Source organism: Phalacrocorax aristotelis, chromosome 2 (genome assembly GCF_949628215.1).
Source record: "Phalacrocorax aristotelis chromosome 2, bGulAri2.1, whole genome shotgun sequence".
NCBI lineage: Eukaryota > Metazoa > Chordata > Aves > Suliformes > Phalacrocoracidae > Phalacrocorax > Phalacrocorax aristotelis.
The window spans coordinates 37958186-37978980 of NC_134277.1; the positions used below are offsets into that span (position 1 = coordinate 37958186).

Genomic DNA, 20795 nt, shown 5'->3' on the forward strand with positions numbered 1-20795 from the left:
ACTGTTTAATGATCGGCAGGGTTTTTTAATCTTGACAGCTCTTAACGCATTGTGTCTTTACATAGTCTTTAGTCTCTGGACTTTAAACATAATTCTCAATGTAAAGCGATTTGTGAAAGAATAAATGGTGTAGATGACGGTTTGGTGAAGGTTCAGAGTTGTCATAGAGTAGCAGAGGACCTTTTGACAGGAGTTGATGAAAATGACTGAAGTTTTTAAAGAAAAGAATAAAGAATGAAATAGAAAATGTTACACCACTGTTCAAATCTATAGTATAACTGCATCTTCAACACTGTGTGGAGATCAGATCCTCTCTCCCCTTCCCAATCTCAAAGAAGATCTAGTAGCACAGATTAACAAAGTGCAACAGGAAGATCAAAATTAAGAAGCAGCTTTTGTGTAAAGGTGTGAAGTTATGAAGATGACAGAACCACACTCATTAAATATAAAAAGGGGCAATGACCATGGATTGTGGCCTGGGAGGTTTGTCTGACATCAGGAAGAACTTTTTTACCAAGAGGGAGCAGTGTAGCACTTGAACAGGTATCCCTGGTTTGGAAGGATGGGAATTCCACATACTTGGTTAGACACAGCCATGGTAATCTTGGTCTCATGCTGACAACAGTCTCTTGAGTGGGAAGTTGGACTGGGTGGTCTTCAGAACTTCGTTCTGCCAGATTTTTCAGCCTGGGAGAGGGAAGTAATGAGAAGTGATGGATGTCTCTAAAATCAGCTACCCTTTGCATGAGTGGATTATCCATTGGTCATATTTAAATAAGTAGGAGCCATCGACGTAAGCTATCATGTGACAGGTTCAAAAAGGAGATAGAGATAATACTTGTATAACACTGTAAATGTGCAGAACTTCTTGCTACAGGACATTAAAAATGTCAAAAATCTACACACATTCAAAGCTGCATGTAAAAGAGCACCTCCATTAAACTTATTTAATGCTTTTCTGCTTACTAACAGAATTTTATGTACCATCTTATGTTCTTGTTTATTTCCCTGAGTTGGCTTTAGTCTTTGTGTATGTTTATTACTTAAAATATATAGAAAAATAGTAATAGTAGTCCTGAAATGACTACTGTTTTAGCTTGTTGTCTTGTTAAAGCTGCAGATAGTGATAGCTTGGATGAGTTCACAGTTCTTTTCTGTTACCCCAAGTAATTTTTTTCTGTTACTTTTGATGATGATCAAATCCACATGATCTGACCTTTTGATAACCTTGAAATATGTGAAAAGTGTATGCTCTGTAGGAACTGGAAGGAAGTAATTAGTTTCTTTTACAGTTAGCAAAATTCACTGAAGGAAAGAAATTGGGTAGGACTGAAACTAAAAGTGACCTAGAAGCCTAGGACTCTACATGTCATTATCAGTCCTTTGTACTTAGAATTTTTACCACAGATGAAGAGACCAGGTAACTCTGTCCCATCGGTTATATTCCATGCTGACAGCCCACCACTTTTACAGAACTGCCAGATTTAATCTCTATTCAGGCAGTCTCCCAGTTACGTGTGGCAAGATATTTTAGTGCTGCTGAGATGAGATCAATAGACCTTACAGAACCTTAATTAACTGAGATAAATAGTAAATGTTGTGCAGCATGCTTTATATGTCTGTGTATATATATTTAATGATCAAGTAGGTGTGCTGGAAGAAAATAATCGGGAATCTCTTTTCTCCAGTACATGTTAGATACAAGAAAAAAGACTTCAAGTAGTTTTAAAATCAGTTTGTGTGAACCAATATTAAAACTTGATGGAGCTGCAAAGTAGATTGTTCTGAATTAGTTTCTGGATAGTGTTACCTTATTTAAGCACTGACTCAGTAAACTGAACTGCAGTGCTATATAGGAAAGTGTAGTCAGGTCCAAAAGCACAGAATCCTGAGATTTTGAAATTAAGATACTATTCCCTGAACTACAGTTAATAAAGTATAAGACTAATGGGAACACAAAGTCCTTGTTACAAGTGCTGTATACAAGCACCTATAATGTTTTACCATGTGTAGGAAAAGTAGGTAAGAGTACTGGGAAAAGTCTTCCAGGAATCTGGAATAAAAGTTGGTGAACAGAAATGAATGATAAAATTAGAAAGGGAGCAGATTGAATTGTGGTGAAATATGAACAGAAATTGGTGACATCACCTGCTGGATTGAACATCAGGTGAAGATTTACTATGCTAGCATCATAATCAAGCTGGCTACAGTATCTGATAATTAAGTGTTCTGAATAAAACCAGTTGGGTTTTTTACCATTAAACTGGGCAGGGTGTGGTTTCTTGTATTTACTAATAAAGGTAAAAATCTCATTGGTTCCGGAAATGATTGTTCCACATCCACAAATATAACCATGCAAGTATAACCATGCAAATCCAGGTAATGTAAGAGGGTTCATATTGAAGCTTTAGTGAACTGTTGTTCAGTTGAATAGTCACACAGAAACTCTTCTGCAGTAAGCTGCTAGCAATATGCAGTATTCCATAGCTATAAGAAAGATGATTTATTCTGACCTTGCAAAGTCTAGAAGGAATTTTTTAAATTCTATTTTGAAAAATAAGCTCTTTTTTTAAACTTTCTCCCGCCACCCCGTCCCCTCAATACTTGCAGCTTGTTAACATTGTGTTGTCCATTCAAAGCATTCCCATGCTTTGACCTTTAAAAATAGCAGAAGTAAATGGTGGTTACTCCACAAAAAATTGACCCTGGTAAAGTTGCAGGTGTCTTGCTGCTGCATGTTATTCTGTCTTTGTCTGTTGTCTTTGGTTGTAGAGGTATTCCAGGGCCAAAAAATTGCTTGCTCTTTGTTCTGTGATTGTACAACAGTTACATAATACTATGGCCCCAATCCAGTTTCAGGGCACCTCATTGCTAATAATTCTAGCTGTTTCATAAATACATAAACAGCAACTATTACCTAGCCTGTGCGAGGTGATGTGTGTATATATAGCACCTACTGCCTGACGCTATTTTGGTGTTTGTCTTAAAAGCTAGGAGAAATTGTTGGGGCATGAAAGTTCCTAAATAGGATGACTTTTCCTTTCTGCTGTTTTGATGATTTATCTGTGCCTTACAGAGGTAATGAGCATGAAATTTTTAAGTCAGACATCATCTGATAATCTGTTTCCAGATGGAGGCTTGTATGTTTGTGCAGAATGTTTCTTCAAATATGAATTTATTTTGATAGGCTATTATCTACCAAATGATGATGGAGAATTTTACCAGTTCTGTTACGTGACTCATAAAGGAGAAATCCGTGGAGCAAGCACACCTTTCCAGTTTCGTACCTCTTCCCCTGTTGAAGAATTGCTTACTATGGAAGATGAAGGAAACTCTGATATGTTAGTGGTGACCACAAAAGCTGGACTTCTTGAGGTTTGATTCAATAATTCTTAAAATGTTACTTATTTTTTTTAATATATGTATACATACACTCACAGGATAGAGTATTGAAGAACAAACCAGGATGGAAAACCTACATATGTATGTGTAACGTATGTATTTCTGGCTTGTTCTCCAGTTTTTGATTGGAGTTCGGAACATCTGCAAGTCAAATGAGTAAAAATTTTAAACTGGTCACAGGTATGGTATAGCGCTAAGCATGGACTGGGAAGCCCTAAGAGAGTAGATAGTAGATAGTATCTTAATCTTAAGGTGGTAGATGTCTGTCACATCTGTACACTAACTAACTGGAGGGGGGAAGGTACCTGGTACCTGTTGTGTGAAATGGTGCTCGTTGTAAGGAAAAAAATTAAGGAACCAGTATACTTTTATTTGTGCAGAAGTGAAGAGCCCTGGAAACTGAGCTGAATAATTGTAGGTGCCCAAGTATGTTAGAATAGCCCTTGTTTTATTTAAAGCAGTGTTCTGTGTGTCATGTTTTTTGCTAGGTGGATGTGGTTAGACTTGTATGCTTACATCCTGAGTCAAGATGTTTCCGTTTGCTTGTTGATATTTTGTAGGCTGAAAACTATTTAAAAAAAAAAAACAACCCACAACACAATAAACCCCCAAAACAACAACAACAAACCAAACCAACAAACAAACAAAAAAACCCTAAACAAAACAAAAACCCAACCCAACAAAAAACCCCAAACCAAACCAACTTGGTTGTATGAGTTGCTTATTGGAAAATTGCTCAGTAGAGTTCCTTTACCTTGCCACAAGATGTTTTATCCTTTAGGCGGTTGCATCTAGGCACATACATGCATGGATTCAACTTAGTTCTCAAAATTCAGGGGTAAGAGACTTACTACAGAGATACCTCTGGGATATTTTTGCCTTTCAGTTATGTACTCGTAGTACTAAAACTGAAGAAAAATATCTTTGCAAACCTTTTTGATTATCTTGCTTAGTAGAATCATGGAATGGTTTGGGTTGGAAAGGACCTTTAAAGGTCATCTTGTCCAACCCCCTACAAAGAGCAGAGAAATCTTCAACTAGATCAGGTTGCTCAAAGACCTGGCCACCTGACTTTGAATGTTTCCAGGGATGGAGCATCTACAGCCTTTCTGGGCAACCTGTTACAGTGTGTCACCACCCTCATCGTAAAAACACTTCTTCCTTGTATCTAGTCTGAATCTACCCTCTTTTAGTTTAAAACCATTATCCCTTCTTTTATCACCACAGGGCCTACTAAAAAGTCTGTCCCCATCTTTCTTGTAAGCCCCCTTTAAGTATTGAAAGGCCGCAATTCATGTGCCAGTCCTTCCTTTTGGCTATGTGTGTGTTCATTTTTTTTTTTTGTCTAATTCCTCAAACATTACTTTAGAGTGTGTGTGTCTCTCTACACTCAGCAGCCATTTTTTGACCAAGCTGTCATCATAATTAGCTCCTCTGTAGTTGCTGTCACTTGGGAACAGTAAAGGCCCTTCACTTATGGAGGGAAAACTTGAGTATAAATCAAGACACTGCAAAGTGTGCTGTCTAATGGTAATGTTGTACTATTCAGTTAAAGCAATGAAACTTCAGAAATTTGGTAATAAGGGGAAAACTGTAAAATAACCTAGCCAGAGGACACACATTTTGTGCTTCTGCTCAAACACTGAAGTAATTTGGTATCCGCTTATTTGATAGGAATAAAGAAGAGAAAAATTACCAAAAAAAGCATGTTTTTGTTTTTACAGTTTAAAATTGAAAAAATAATAAAAGAAAAAGAAGAGCTATTAAAAGTAACTTCTGTTCTGGAAAAGGAAACGACACAACTCAGAGATCAAGTTGAAAGACTGGAAAAAGAACTTAGCCATGAAAAGCAGAGATGTGACCAACTGCAAACAGAGCAAAAGGTTAGTTGTTTAACTGATTAAAGCTGACTCATAACGTCTGTAATCCTCCTTTCTCAAGAACCAGTTAAACTGGGTGAAAATCAGCTATCAAAACCCCTTAGCAGTTAGATAGACATTTACACTAGAATAGGTCAGTTCCTATTAACCTCCTGCCACTATTCCTTTTATGTCGTAAAATGGTTAAAATATTTAAGGCTTTTGGTACCAGGCTTGGTAAGATAATCGATTACAACTGTTACCAGATGTTTGACATTTAACTGTGGAATTCACAGTGGAAAGTAGTTGATAGTTTAAAGTTTGTTTACATTAACTTAAAATGAGGAAGGTTATTCAAAAAACTCCCATTAAAGAACATGGGGTATTGAAAATGGTAAAAAATTTTGGTATTAAAAGCAAAGATCAAGGCTTAACAGAGAATACTTCTGCCAGGACCCACACACAGCGTGAAAAGTAACTAGTCACTTTTCTAAAAGGCTTCACAAAGGTCATAAGATTTTAAAAGGGGAAAGAAGCACAAACCTAAAAATTAATTTACACTGTTAATTGATAGTGAAAATATAAACCTACCCTAAAACAAAGTCAAGCTCAATTTGGAATTCTACATATGGTAAGGAAGAAATCTAATACTATTAAAAAAGCACAAAAAAGTTGGACCTGATCTATTTTTAAGCTGCTGCTTCTTAAAAAACAACTTTTAGGAGAAGATTAAAAACATGTGGGAGGGAGGTGGTGACACGGACAAATTTAAAGTAATGAAGCCTATATAATTTAGCTGTGGACAGCAGTTAATAGGCTATTTCTAAGTACTAGTATGTATATGTCAACAGTTCTGCATGATACACCTCTAATAGAAAGGAATTTGTTGAGGGAATTTGAAACTGCTGAAACTTTGTAGCTTACTTTTGAACAGTCATAGTGATGGACTAGAATGTTGGGTAAGAAAAAAAGAAAGGATAGTATCTTGTTTAGAAAAGTGTTTCCTGTGAAAGAATAATTTTAATTTCAAATATGTGGGAGAACTAGTTTAAATCAGAGACAGATATTAAAAGTATGCATTCATAGATTTGCAGAATTATAAACTTGGTGGATAAATCCGAATGAGCCACATAGATACCTTTCATTGTCATTTGAGGTTCTCATTTAGAAAAAGTATGAAAGTAAATTGTCAGCTCTGATCCATGTTAGCTTTACCATGTTATTTTAGAACACTTTGTCAAATGGGATTTTGATGGCTGTCCAGCAAGGACACTGTTAGACTGCCTTGATACTTTCTCACACTTTCCTCTGAATTGCTATAATCAAAAATATCTTTCCTTTTAAGATACCAGAATGTAGCAGCTGGAATTTAAGGGATGTTTTATTTTTTCGTTTGTTTCTGCCTTGTATTTTGTTGAAGTGGTGATGGAGTTTGAAGATCTTCATGCTTATATTTAGCTGAGCTGTAAGCAGATATCTGAGGCTGATGTGACTCTTCACCTATCTGGAATACTATAGAAGTATTCTAACTCATGCAGTTATTTTTTGTCTCTTAAGCCTTTGACACTCTTATTTTACATCTTTTATGTTCTATTCTCTGTTTTTCACCTCTTTAAAAAAAGTTGAAACACCTTTCATTTGTTTATATACATAAGGAGAATATAAATCCAGCATTACTCTTGGAAATTAAACGGGTATCTACTAGATCAGGTGCAGTAAGTTAACTTTTTCATTGTTGGAAAGTTTAATACACAATACTTTATGTGGCTTTCTCTCTAAACTTTCCAGTCTTAAAGATGACTTCCCTTCTTTCTCTCCCTGCCTCCATACCCCAATTCATGAAATACATCAGTGGGTCAAAGGATTGTACCTTTGCTGAGAACACTGTACAGAGCATTAATGGATTGATTTAAAGATTACTAAGCAGCAGTTACATAGCACTTAGTAGCACTACAGTACATAGGTTTTATTTTCCTTGTGGTTGTTAAAAAACCCCAAACAAACCCCACAGAACACTTTCCTGCCCAAACAACCACCAAAACAAACCCTCCAAACCACTCCCTCCACAAAACCCTAGCTAATCTAGTCAGCTTCGTGTGATGTGAATAATTATTATTAGCCATATACCTAAGCAATGCCTTAACTTGGCTGTTTTTTATATAAAACTACACGGGATAACCTTGAAATGCTAAGTTATCAAAAATACGTGTATTGTATGTAACAGCAGTATCTTCACTTGTGTTTAGTATGAGCTAGGTTGCTTTGGTTTGCCTTGTTGGGATTTTTGCCTTTAAGTTACAGAACGGCTGTTTTAACTAAGTATTTCTGTGGGTTTTTAAATTTTGTTTTATTCCTAGTGCTTTTGTCACATACAGGTGGATTTTTAGTTATGCTCTAAATTTTTGATACACAGATAAAAAGTGAAGGTGGTGAATTTAAAATTTGGTTTTTTGAAATGTTTAACTTATTCAGGTGAAGGTTTAACTATTAGGAGTTCTAATAAAAAATTCTTTCAATATACTTTAGAGCATATTAGCCTAAAGAAAAACAAAATAGCACATAAAATATAATTACTGTAAGCACTACCTAGCACTACCTATCATTACCTTTGTAGTTTAAGAGGAAGCTGTAAGTGACAAATCTTTATTTCTACTAAAAATAAAGTTAAGTTACATTTAACCCATGTACAGTCTCTTAACAACACATTTTTTTTTTTTAACTTTTTGCAAGTACTTCTATCAGGAAGTGCACAGAAAATATTCTGCTTGTCCAAAGTGCCCTCTAAAAAACCACAATAGTACAAAGTACTGTATTTAAAAAGCAGCAATTGCATGAGCAAAGGAAGTGGGTATGTCTGTACAGACACATGCATATGATTCTAACCGAGTGCAGAGCTCTTTATGCTGCTAATGTATTGGCAACTACTATTTGTTTATTACCATTTGTATTGTGTTAAGGGGGCCTTGGGCTTACGAACTACTCTATCTAAGATACACATCAATCTGCCTTTTTTCTAAAAATCTTACTCTTTTTTTAAAAAAATCATATAATATGGGTATCTGAGCTCATGTCTTTTGATGAAATACCTTATTAAGCTACCTTGTATTTTTATAATTGAATTGAACAAAACGTGGATGATATGGTTAGGGGTCATAGTACCTAAGTTATCTTACTGTGGTACAGTGTAACAAATAGGCAGATTAATGATGGAAAAGCTCTTGAGTTCGTAATGCGAAAATCCTTTAAGACAGTTCTCTTAAACATGAATAAAAAGAGGATTTTATTTGCATGCCTTTAGGCTACTTTCATCTTTTTGGTATTGATTTTCATCAGTCCTTTGTTTTCACAAATAGCTCAGGAGTAGTTTGGATCATTGAGAAATGTCTGTAGAAACATTGATTTCTTAATATAGACAGGATCGTTGTTGACAGACAATGTCACAGCTATATCCCAATTAGAGTTTCCCTCCTGCTCTTGATTATTTGATGTCTCTTTCCCACCTAGTTACTCTTACAGAATTCTGGGCAGTGGAACTATTGTTTTCTCTGTCTGCTTTTTGCCCAGTGGGGATGCTTTTTAAGTGCTCCTTTAGAGGCTCTTTGGGGAAAATACTAGGAAAAAACAAGGTGAAAGTAGATATATCTTTTAAGACCATAGCATACTAAACAATCTATTCAGGTGTAATACGATCAGTGTTCCACGAAGTTTGAATATTGGGTTCTATGCATGTTCTAAGTAGTGAAGAGATTCCCATTTCCTGAGTTTTAAAAACATGTGAGTTCTTGTGTTCGTAGCACTTAAGACTGTAATGGTCTCAACAAGCTACCGATTTCAGTTTGCCTACAGTGCCCTTAGTCTTCAGGAATTACACAGTAGTTTGCCTTCTTACAAGACAGCCATCTCATTTCCTACTAAAGATAGGAACAAATGCATTCAAGGCATGAAGCGATAATGTGGTATTAGAGTTGTTGAAACATAGCTCCTAATGCATGTTACAGCACTCTAAGTCATTAGTTGTCTCCGAAGGCTTCTATTTTTTTAGGTTTGGGTTTGGGTGTTTTTTTTAGTAACTTATCACATTGGAGTAAAAAGATCTGTGTTTTTATTTGTATTCAACACGTTAATGGTTCTGCAGGCATTGTTTTCTCAGGTTGTCATTGCCACCGTCACAGAAGATGACTGTTTGCAAGACACGCTGTGCTAGTCAGTGTTTGCGCTCAGAGGGAATGTGTTCTCCAAGCCCACTGTTTTTAGTGCACAGTTCATATGTTATTGTTATTAGCATTAAGTTGTGTTAATTACCCCAACCTGCCAAAGCTTGAGATATTGTAGAACTTGGGAAAAATTCAGTCTTTATTTCTTTTAGGTTGACGTTTTCCTCTTTTACCCTATGGCTGCTTAATGCAGTTTCTGGTTGTTCTGACAAGATGAGTTTAGGGAGGGAATAAGTGAATGTTTCTCGTCCTCCCTTTTCTTCTCCTGCCCTTCAACATGCACTTTCTTTTTAGTCTTCTGAAAAAGGGCTGTGTTTTCAGTTACAGGAAAACATGGTATTCATCTGCAGCATTTTCCAATGCCAGTTAAACCATTCCTAGACTTCCCTCCCACCTCCAACGACATTAAATTAGCTAATGCAGAGTGTGAAGGCATAACTTAATCTGCTGCTGCTCTGTGTGAGAATTCAGAGTAAATGCAAAATTATTGGATATGTTTAAGAACTGTCACATCTTTTTCTTACAACCTTCTGTTAGTGTTTCAGGGTTAATTTGTTTTTACTAAGATGGTGTTCCCTGATAGCATACTTTTATTTAGAATCATGCTGTATATACAGATTGCAACTCTACTAATATGACACTGTTAAAATAATGATGTAATTACTCACTACAATTATTTTACTTAAGAAGATGACACATGATACATGGTCACCAGGTCTCAGGTTGCTTTCAACATTTCAGCTTTTCCTATGTACTTGTTCACTGGTACATGCTCAGGTATGTATGTTGAGTCATGTTGGTAAGGTGCTTTAATCTGAATATATTTTACTTTTGGAAAATGAAGAATGTTGCATCAAAACCTCTGTGTGTGTTTTATCTAGAAAGTAATAATACAAATATTTCTAATCTATATCTTACACATTAGGAATATAAAAATATATACCTGTGTAAATGAAAAGAACACCTGCTCTTTGGTCTTTGTATTCCTAGTTTTGTGTGTCCGTAAGCTCTCTGGCAGCAGTGCTTACTGTTTTAAGATTTAGTATTACTGTGCTGAACTAGAGAAACCTGCAGTAGTCACTGTGTCAGTCTTTCATCGGTTGCTGTTCTAACACTCTGCAACCATTCAATTTTGTGAACACAGGTTTTGTATGGCGTTGTAGAGAGCAGAGCTTGCAAAATGATGCTTTTGCAATCATTTGTCTCCCTCTAGTGGGAAGAGAGTACTTCTGAACTGATTTCTTTAGTACATTGGTGACAGGTCTTACTCCTGTGGCAGTAGTTTCTGTACAAGTTTGACTTGAGTCAGAAGCAACAGCTTTGCAGATTACCCTCTCATTCTTTGACGCTGTGAACATTTGAATAGTGTTTCTGTTACAACATTGGCATAAATTGAGGCAGAAGTGAATTTACTGACTTGATAAATTTGTTCTTTAATGCTTTTTGAAAGTTTAGTTAACGATTTAACTTTTAAGTGGGCTAATTCATCTATCTGATGGGGAGTTTTAATAGGACATCCATCTAAATCCACATTCTGCTGACAGGTTCTACCTGCACAGTGACTTATTCAAGGGTTTTATTCAAATATCAGGGATTCATTTAAGTTGGCTTTTGATGCCATTTTATAATGAGAGTTTCTCTGGTTAGATAATGAGAAAATGCTGTGCAGTGTGATATGTCAGCAGTGCAGGTGCCCTGTTCAGACTGCATGCATAAAAGTAAGTGAATCGAGTGTTTTTTCAGTGCCTTTTTAAGTCAAGCTATGTTGATATTGTTTGTCTGCTGCATGTGCGAAAGTCTGGTGGTCAGAGAGATGCATTGTTTTTTTTAAAAAAACAACCAAACCCTCCCCCAGCCAAAAAGCAAAACCCAAAACAACAACCAAAACCCCACCCCCAACCCAGAAAACAACTCCCCCTTCCCCCAAACCCCCCAAACTCCATGTAAATAATGTTTTAAAGATGCAATTTAAACACTCAGAATTGCTCAGGTTGGCACCAGCAGTTATAGCACCCAAGGGTGCTATAAACATCCTGTAAAGAGAAAACACTATTTTATTGTTTTAGTGACTGTTCTGTGTATGAATATTTCTTAAACTCATTCACTGAAATTTTTTTCCGTGGATGATTGAACAGACTTATTTGAGAGATTCTTATGCTTTAGATAGGTATCCTGCCTGCACTTCAAATTACGTATTCATGAGAATAACTCCTTGCAATAGCTTATAGTTAAATTATAAGATGTCTTAAGAAATTAACATTCTGAAATGTAAATGCATGCTGCAAAATTGTTGTGTGTCTAAATACTTCATCTGTCTCCTGCAAAAACTTGCACGTCTGTAGTCTTCGTGACAGTAACTGGGTGACTGATGTTACTTAGATGAACTTTTACTGAGTTAGGCCTTACTTAGTTTTGTGGAGTTTTGATCTGTTTAACAATATTAGTTGAAGAAATTAACACAATTAAATTACTACCACTGTGATGTCTTAGGTTTTTGGAATAGCAAGACTTCAGTGTTTTTAGAGCAGTATTTCTATTGCCAATCATAGTCACAAAGATAAAAGCTTAATATCATTGAGTTTATTTGGAATTGGTTTACTGTTTTACTTTACTGAATGCTTAAATTTTATTTTAGAAAGAAAAATTACAATTTGAGGTTTCCTTTCAGAACATACAGGCCCTGGGTTATGAGCACACTTAGATTTTGCAGTGGCTGCAATGGTACTATGTTGTCCTCATTTGTCCTCAGAGGTCCTTTAAACAGAGTATGATGTCAGCCAAGTGTCCCACACGATTCTGTTGGAGCTGCTATGATGTCAGTGGGATAAACAAAAGGCTCCTGCAGATAATTCATCTAGATCCCCTAAATTCTGTACAGGGTGTGAAGCATAATGGTTCCCCTGACATTAAATTATCTCCAGATAAATGAATCCAGCTGAAACTTGAAAGGTGAATTGACTACTTTGGTTCAGAGTTGCATAGCTTGTTTTTAACCCCTCGTTCTTCTTCATTACAACGTATGCATTCTGTAAAAAGTAAAGTAAAGATTGCAGATATTAGCTGTTAATCAAAGGTGAATGTTTCAGGTGTGGCATGGCTTTTAAAAAGCGGATAGGGAGTTTTACATGTGATGAAATGAGAAGACGAAGCATAAAATAACCCCCTGCTGCCCGTTGCCATACTGCAAGATGTCACAGCTGGAAATAGTCTTGGGTTGTATTTTTCAAGTATTTTATTTGGTCTGTTGGATCTTGCTGTGCCTTAAGTATGTTTGAAAAATGCGTTGTGTAAGTTGATTCACAGGAAGGGATGTCTGTACTGCTGTGCTTCCATTAACCGGACTGTACTCTGAAATGCTTTACTGGTGTTGCAGAAAACCATTAGAACTAAGATACAAGTGGGAAAGGCATGTTGAGCATATAGATTCTTACCACAGTGTGCTGCTATAAAAATGAGAATCTAGAAACTTTACAGCTATTCCATTCTCAAATGAAAGACTATTAGTCCTTTTGTAGCAGAAGTTTACTAAATAGACGTTTCAAGGAAGAGCACAGGCATGATATTCGCATATCTTTTAGACAGAACTTCTAATAGCTTTATGAGTTTTCAATCAGTGTATTTATGATTCGGTTTCACAAGCCTAAAGCAACTGATCTGTAATTTAGAGCTTTTTGATGTAAAAATGGTTCTTGCGGCAGCTGTTTGTAATGAACTGTAAACAAATCACATTATGTATAATGGCAAGCTGTTTGCAGGGGGAGGACAGTGTTTCATGTGATTTACTATGAGATTATTTTAAAAATAATTACTTAAATCTTCTACCATTTTAGAATAGCAATAAAGATTTTGCTGCCCCCATCTTTCTTCTCGTTCCCTATCTGAAAGTACAGCAAAATTTTCAAAGTGGAATTTTGATTCTGAGGAAGATAAATTCACTTGACAACTACATTAGATTTTCTTTGTTTCATTTCACTAGTGAGACTTGTAGTTATAGGAAATTTGATTTTGGTAGCTTTTTGTTTTGCAGCAGGGAAGCTGAATTAAGTAATTTCTGGCTGCTTATTCTGACCCTTGTGTTACAGTTTGCTTCCCCCCTCCACCCATAAGGCTGTTGCAACTCTAGGGAGGGGGGACGAGGGGAGCTGCATTTGTAACTGGATTAAAAATACAATCCAGAGTAAAAATAACCTTAAAATTGTTGGGTGTTTTTAAACCAGTTCATTAAAATGATTCATGGTCTTGCTGTGCTTTTCTTTCTGTTAAGAAAGTGGAAGAAAAGGTGGAATATTTGTAGATGTACCAGATAAATTAAAGAGAAATAAAGTAAACAATTACAGAAAGTAATTACCCTTTTTTGTAATGGAGGTTGTGCATGTACTTGATGTGTTTTATTATATTCTTCCCCTTTAGACTCATCCTAAAACACAGTCGCTTTTTAACTATAAAATGGCCTAAGAGCACTCATTTTAAATTTTACAGGCTCCAAAACTGCTGTAACCAGAGTGTATGGGACTAGGATTGCAGCATCTAATTTGAATTGCTAAGAGTTCTGTAAAGTAACAAGTCGTCTCTAAAAATTAATCCTTCTTTCTTTCAAAACTGTAGGCTTTAGTTGTATCTAAACAAGTTTATTAGGTGAGAATCTGTTAAGTATGGAACTTTTACATTTTAATACCATGTCCCCTTAGAATAACTAGCAAAGCAGCATCAATTGTAATGCTGTTTGTGGAGTGAATTTTTTTCAGGCTATTAATTCCTTTTAATATATGTTACCTTTGGCAGCCTGTTTGAACTGTTTGTACAGTTTGTATATATAATGTATCAGATTAAATTCTTTTGAAGGCACTTGGGTTACAACAGTTACAGTTATACCAAAGTGCTGTTTAGAGAAAACACAGATATGCATTGAATTAGACTTTTTACTGTACTAGACTTTCAAAACGGGCAAGTAATTAGTCTCCACTGCACTAGGGAAGGGCAAGCAGTTACAATGTGTGGCGTTGCTGCTGGTTATACAGCAAGTTTTACTTGGAATACTGACTTTAATTAAAATATCCTGCCTTCATTACACCAAGTACATATATTTTTGGTTGCAGGAAACTGAGAGCTCTTCAAAAATACAGGCCTTACGAAAAGTATGGGTCACCTCCAGTGCCTTTTTTGAAAAAGATGGCACATTTAAGATCCCTGAAATTCTTTATTGTATTAAGGCATATAATAAAGCTATTTAGATGTTAAATAGTTGTAATAAAAAAAGAAGAGGACTAATATATAGCATATGTAACAAAAATGAAAACCTACATGTAACAAAATAAACACTATACCAGCACATAAAGTAGATATTTGGGAAGTGATTGAATTATCGGCTACATTTGCACCCCTCACAATTCAACACCCCCTACCTCCCCCAAAAAATCATAATGCCCAAACTTCTGTTTAGTTGCTTGTAAAAGCGGGGCTTAATTACACTTGTGAACAGTGTATTTTGACAATTAATGAGTAAAAACAGTCCTCATTATATTTTATTGTACTTAAAACATTGTTAGTTAGGTTGGAATCTGGCCAGTAGGGGTTCTCTGTAAACTCTGGCTGATGTGTTTCTCTTGATGTAAGAGTACAGTTGTGATGTTTCAGGGCATTAAGCTTTGTTTAGAAATGAACAGATGAACTAGTGCTTTAATCTTCCAGATGTAGAGCAGAAAGACAACTTGTACCTTAGAATCTGCACAAATGCTGTAAGTCATGCTCTAGGTAGGCATGTTGGTCAGTCTGTCTTGACCTTGTTCACAGTTTGATTCGTACCATTGTCATGGCTGATATTACACTACTCTTTCTGATACCAAAATTTAATAAAGCTCAGCTTAGTATCTTGGTATGTGTGTTCTACTATTTCTTTTTCCCCCTCAAGAAAATAGTATTATATTGAAAATAATGTTTTTCTGGGTTATTTGAGATGACCTGACTTTAAATGGCCATTTTGCTGTGGCGGAGACTATGTTTAGCTGTCCACTGCCTTAGAATGGTGTAGACATTACTGCAATTAGACAATGAATGTGGTACTTAAAAGTAGCTTCCCATCGTGCATCTGTCAGTTTTCTAACAAAAGGAATCTGTTCTGGGTGTTGTCACCATCCTCTGTCTCAGCTTCCAATATCCAAAACATAAGTTCCGCAACTGTTTCATGAGCTTTGTGAGACCTTCCGCATATTTTATCTAGGAGAATGTAGTTAGTAACTAGCTCTTCATAAGGAGTTCTTACTTACTCTATTTTTCCTCCTTTTGCCTGAAGTTGTCTTCACTATGGCTCACTTGAGTGGTGTAACTGGTCAAATGCAAGCTCTCCTTTTCAAGTAAAAGAAAGTACAAAGGAAAATAGAAGTACTAATGTAGTTCTACGATCTAATGACCGTATTTTAACATTAATTCAAAGAGGATGTTCTAGTTCTGAAGATGTGCTTTCTTAAATGGCATCTGTTTGCATTTTTTTCCAAAGAATAATACTCAAGCATCAGAAGCTCTTAAAACTGAAAATGATGATTTGAAGAAGAAGCATGATGAGGCTGCTTCAAAAGTTCTCCAGCTTGAAGAAGATATCATGACTGTTACTCAAAAAGCCATTGCAAAAGAAACTGAATTAGACAGGTATTTAGTAATTTTGTTCCTTACCTTCCTTATTCTACTGTTTCTTTCATTGGTGTTTCTTTAAACTATTTAATGTATGCATTGATTTTTCTGTATTAATAGTTTTGTAATATTAATTTGTCAATGTCTTAGTCTGAAGGACAAACTGAAGAAGGTGATGCTTGAGAAGGAGCAACTTGAATGTGTGTTAAAGACAGAAAAGGATGAAAAAGAACTTTATAAGGTAACTATTGCTTCTACCTGTATAAACTGAAATGAAGTGATTTGAAATAAAGGTAATAATGTTTTTATGGAAGTCTGATAAATTGAATTTGTTAAGGAAAAAAAGAAATACGTAACTTCTGTGAACAGATTTTTAAGACAGTTATAGATGTTGTCATATAAAAATGAATGAGGACAATAGCATCTGAATTCATCCCATAATATAAAAAGGTGTCTAAGAAGGACAATGGATCACCAATTTGTTAAATGAAGGCATAGTAACAAAAAATAATAGATGCTAGTGAGGAAGTTCTTTAGTCATGCAGCGCATCACCCGGTAACTGGTTTTCTTAACACAGTTTTTCATAAGTAAATTACTTTTTACTCTTCTAAGTTCTCTCTCCAGACTGTGCTTTCTAGATCCCTATTCTTGCATCTTGTGCATAACTCTGAGAAACTTTAACAGGATCTATATTGCAGTGATTTTTACTAGCATAGCTGATTTTCTTTGCTGGTGTTGAGACACACAGGTATTTAAAATAAAATACAGTGTAAAAAAGTCTAATATGCAAAAATAATGAAATCCTTAGGTTGTATGAAACAAATCAGGTGTGCTTACAAGATTATTCCTGTTCATAGGAAAATGTCTTTCTGTGGCAGTGTTATATATACACCAGAAGTCATAAAATCTCGAAACACCTTTCACAAGCATGGAATCCTTTTGTAAATAAGCAACACAAATCATCTAGTTTCTGAGTGGACAACACTTGAGTGCAACAGTTATCCTTTAATGGCGTAATGTGATAGATGATGAGATCTTAAGAACAGCTCTAGAGTTGAAGTAGTTTGCTGTCTATGGAAATCAATATTGCTGGTGTAGTCCTGTTTGCTTAGGTGATTGCAAGTAGATACTACCAGAAGTTTAATTTCTCTTTAGTTTTCTTCAAGTAATTTCTTTTTTTTTGTACTTAGTTGTCCAGCATTTGTGAAAAGAGGAGTGAATTCTGAAAAGCTTTAATTTAATGAGGACAGAAATCAGGGCCTCAATTTCTAGCTGTAGAGTGGAGCTATTGTTAGATGATCGAGCTGAAAGGATTCCAGCCAAAATATTGTGCTGGAGGCAGTGATATTATCAAATGTTTAATTTCTCTCTTTACCTGTTCTAATCTGTCTCAGAGATGAGTTAGAATTCAGTGAACACTTAATCGGACAGGTAAACAGTAGTTTTCATAATGTGGAAGAAGAGTTTGACATTTTTTAGCATCATTACAGATACACTTGAAGAATACAGAAATAGAAAACACCAAACTAGTAAAAGAAATCCAGACGTTTAAGAATTTGGATGCAAACAAAGAAAACATGATATCGTATTATAAAGAGGAGGTTGGCAGATTACAGCTATTTATAGCTGAAAAAGAAAATATGAAGAAAGCTTTTTTGCTCTCCTCATCCAAAAAGGTAAGCATTACTAATAAAATTGGCCTGGTTTAAAACAAACATATCTAAGGTTGTATGTGTTTGAGAAGAGGAAGGAGAAAGTTGAAGGTATCACCAGGGTATAGGCTGAGAGGCGAGAGGATTATGGTGTTCCTAGTAGACACGGAAAATGAAGAGTGAATTCCATTCTAGTTTTGCACATTCTGAGCTTGTTGATGTGTCTCATGATGAACTGTGAGATGAACTATGTGTGAAAATTCATTTGTGAGTTCAGTGAAAGAGCACCAGTAAAAGCGGTGCACTGAGTTGCTTTTAGCTTCATGAGAAAGTAAGGAGATTGAGGAAAAGTTAAGAATGTAGGTATGTCGAGACTGAAGAAGGTGATGGAGGAGAAAAGAGTCTTCAAAAGATGTGCTGAAGGACTTGTTTGGTGAATGTACTGTCAAGGTACAATGATGTAAAACCTGTGAAAGGATAAGATACCATATAAATGGAGTAAATTGAGAACTTGGCAAAAGAGTGCCGGTAGGACTTCTAAGGAAGAGGTAGGTGACTTTTGCTACTCATTGTGGTTTGCAAGCAGCATGGTATCATAGGAGAAAAACTGGTATTTATGCTGCCCTTAGTCCAGGTGGGGTTACTTCAGACTAGTTTTAGTGTGGTGCTATGGATAGAGTACCATTAGGTGTTTGTTCCTGATGCATATCTTCCTGTTTCGTTTCATCCAAAAGCAGTGCAGTTTCTGTGCCCTGAGACTGTTCTGTCCTGTGATCTACAGTGTGATAGGTAATAGTGGAATTGACTGGGAATCTTGCTTCACAAATGTGCTCTTGATGCAAACTAGAGACTTAATTTAGACACAGCCTTTGGGGCCAGCATGGAAAAGTCAGAATATGCAGGTGACTTTATCTTGTGTATCTTGCCAGTCTTCTCACAGAAAAACCAATCTAGATCTCAAAAGAATAGAAATTGCATTAATGTGAGTTATGAATGTAAAAGTTAAGTAGAAAAGTAATGCTGTTGAGAATGGAAATAGTGAGAGGACAAAAGAACACGCTGCCTTGCTTTAAGTTACAGCTTACCTTGTTTTAGTCTTTTGATTGCTCTGCAGTTTTGGTTCTAAATGCATTAAACTACTACTATATTTGACTTTGAAGTAAAAACATGTAGGGGTTGTGTGTGTGCCAGTACTGAAGCAACCAAACATCTATGTCATTTATTAATCTTGAAGTGCCTGTGACGTTTCTGATGGGATCATTAACATTTTTGTCTTATAGTGAGAAACTGCAGGTATTTACTGAAATACGTAACTGATGCATCATATGCTGTAAAAATAGCTAAGAGACAGGACTGTAGGGCATTTCCTTGTTTATCTATCTTCATAAGTGTTTACAAAATATATTAATATTCCTCTGGACTTGCTATGCTAGTGATTATTCAAAAAATCACAAGTAATGGACTAGATACCTGAATTTATGTCTAGACTCAAGAATAGGAGATGATTATGCCCTCAGGAAGCTCAGAGGCTGAGTAGCTTGTCGTAGCTCTGAATTAATTCTCTCTCCTCCCTCTGGGCTTTTCTGAGGAGTGAGGGGCCAGTAGTGCAGCTTGGTCAGTTGGTGCTTGGGCTGCCCTGTGGAGCTGCAGCAGTGCTGAGGGTCTTACTGCTGCATGCTACAGCTTGCTCTTTGTTACTTTTTGTTCTCAGTTCCTTCTGAAAAGCTTGTTGTGCAAGATCTTGGGAAATGGATCTGTGAGAAAAACATCCCAAAGCTGCTTTAGTGTCTTACATCAGCCAATTGTAGGTGTTGTAAGACCTCTTACTCTGTTACCTGCAGTGTCTTACTGTGGGATGAACTTTGGTTTTGAAGCTGGATGGCCATTTGTGTCTGTTAAGCGTTCTGTGGTGATAAGAACAAATATGTTCTGGAAAAGAGAAAGACCCTGTTTGGTGTATGTTTAAAACGAAAGCTGAAAATACAACAAAAATCCAGCATATATAGTATATAGATAGATAAAAAAATACATATACATAGATAAAAATACATAAAAATATACAGATAACAAATATTTAAATTTGCCTTTATGTCATAGTGAAATATGTTTGCACACCATTGTTGATAAAGAAGGCAAATGGGAAAAATGGTACTCATACTAACTTCTTGATTTAGTGGCTTTGCTAAACCCACCAGGAACACTTGATTTTTCTTTCAAAAGTTTCTAATCCCTATACCAGCTGTTATTTAAGCTTTGAATTAAAAAATGATGGATTCTCTTCCCTCTCTTCTCTTTCCCAGGAGGATGCAAGTATTTTAAAAGAACAGCTTCGGAAAGCTGAAGATCAGATTCAAGCTAGCAAACAAGAAGCTGTCCTAATGTCAAAAGAGCTGAGCGATGCAGTAAATGTGCGAGATAAGACGATGGCAGATCTTCACAGTGCACGTCTGGAAAATGAAAAATTGAAAAAGCAGCTTGCTGATGCTTTAGCTGAACTTAAGAAAATCACGGCTTTGAAAAATGAGCAGGTAAATTGTCAGTATTTAGTACTGAAGTTTATCTGTATTTATAAAATCTGTCAGTTAGCTTTGCTAAATTGGGAAATAAAATATGTTTCTGGTCATTAGTGCAAATTATTATAAAATTCTTTCACGGTACCCAAGATATTACCTTGAATCAAGTGCATATTAGCTTATTTGGAAGGTTGGTAAGACACAAGATTTCTACTAGTATTTACAGCAACTCCTCTCCACCCCCAGATTATTTTCACAGAATAATACAGTATTTATCTATATTATTTTGAATCCTCTCCCTTTCTTAATTCTTTTACATAAGCCACAGTAGCATCAAAAATTCATTCAGATAAGAAAAGGGATGGAATTTTTTTTCCTCATTGATGGATTCTCTCTTGATTCTTATGAGTCCTTCCAATAGCGTGGTCAAAGTTACCTTGCTTTAGTATTTGTAAGTATAAAAATATTAATGTAATGAAACTGTCTTGACTTTCTTAGTCTTGGATGAAAATACGGTGAGTTAATACATA

General features: G+C 35.8%; 1 protein-coding gene across 4 annotated transcripts in view; it reads left to right on the plus strand.

Annotated features, from left to right (window-relative positions):
* The window catches only part of TAX1BP1 (Tax1 binding protein 1), a 63415-nt gene that overhangs the window by 19139 nt on the left and 23481 nt on the right, over positions 1-20795 (plus strand). For 2 of the 4 annotated variants that reach the window (XM_075083136.1, XM_075083138.1), the window contains exons 4-9: positions 3188-3375; positions 5127-5285; positions 15969-16117; positions 16250-16340; positions 17591-17776; positions 20053-20280. In XM_075083136.1, coding sequence (XP_074939237.1) covers positions 3188-3375; positions 5127-5285; positions 15969-16117; positions 16250-16340; positions 17591-17776; positions 20053-20280 — 1001 coding nt within the window. The remainder of the gene's footprint in view (positions 1-3187; positions 3376-5126; positions 5286-15968; positions 16118-16249; positions 16341-17590; positions 17777-20052; positions 20281-20795) is intronic. The other 2 variants (XM_075083137.1, XM_075083139.1) reach the window with 1 other exon arrangement.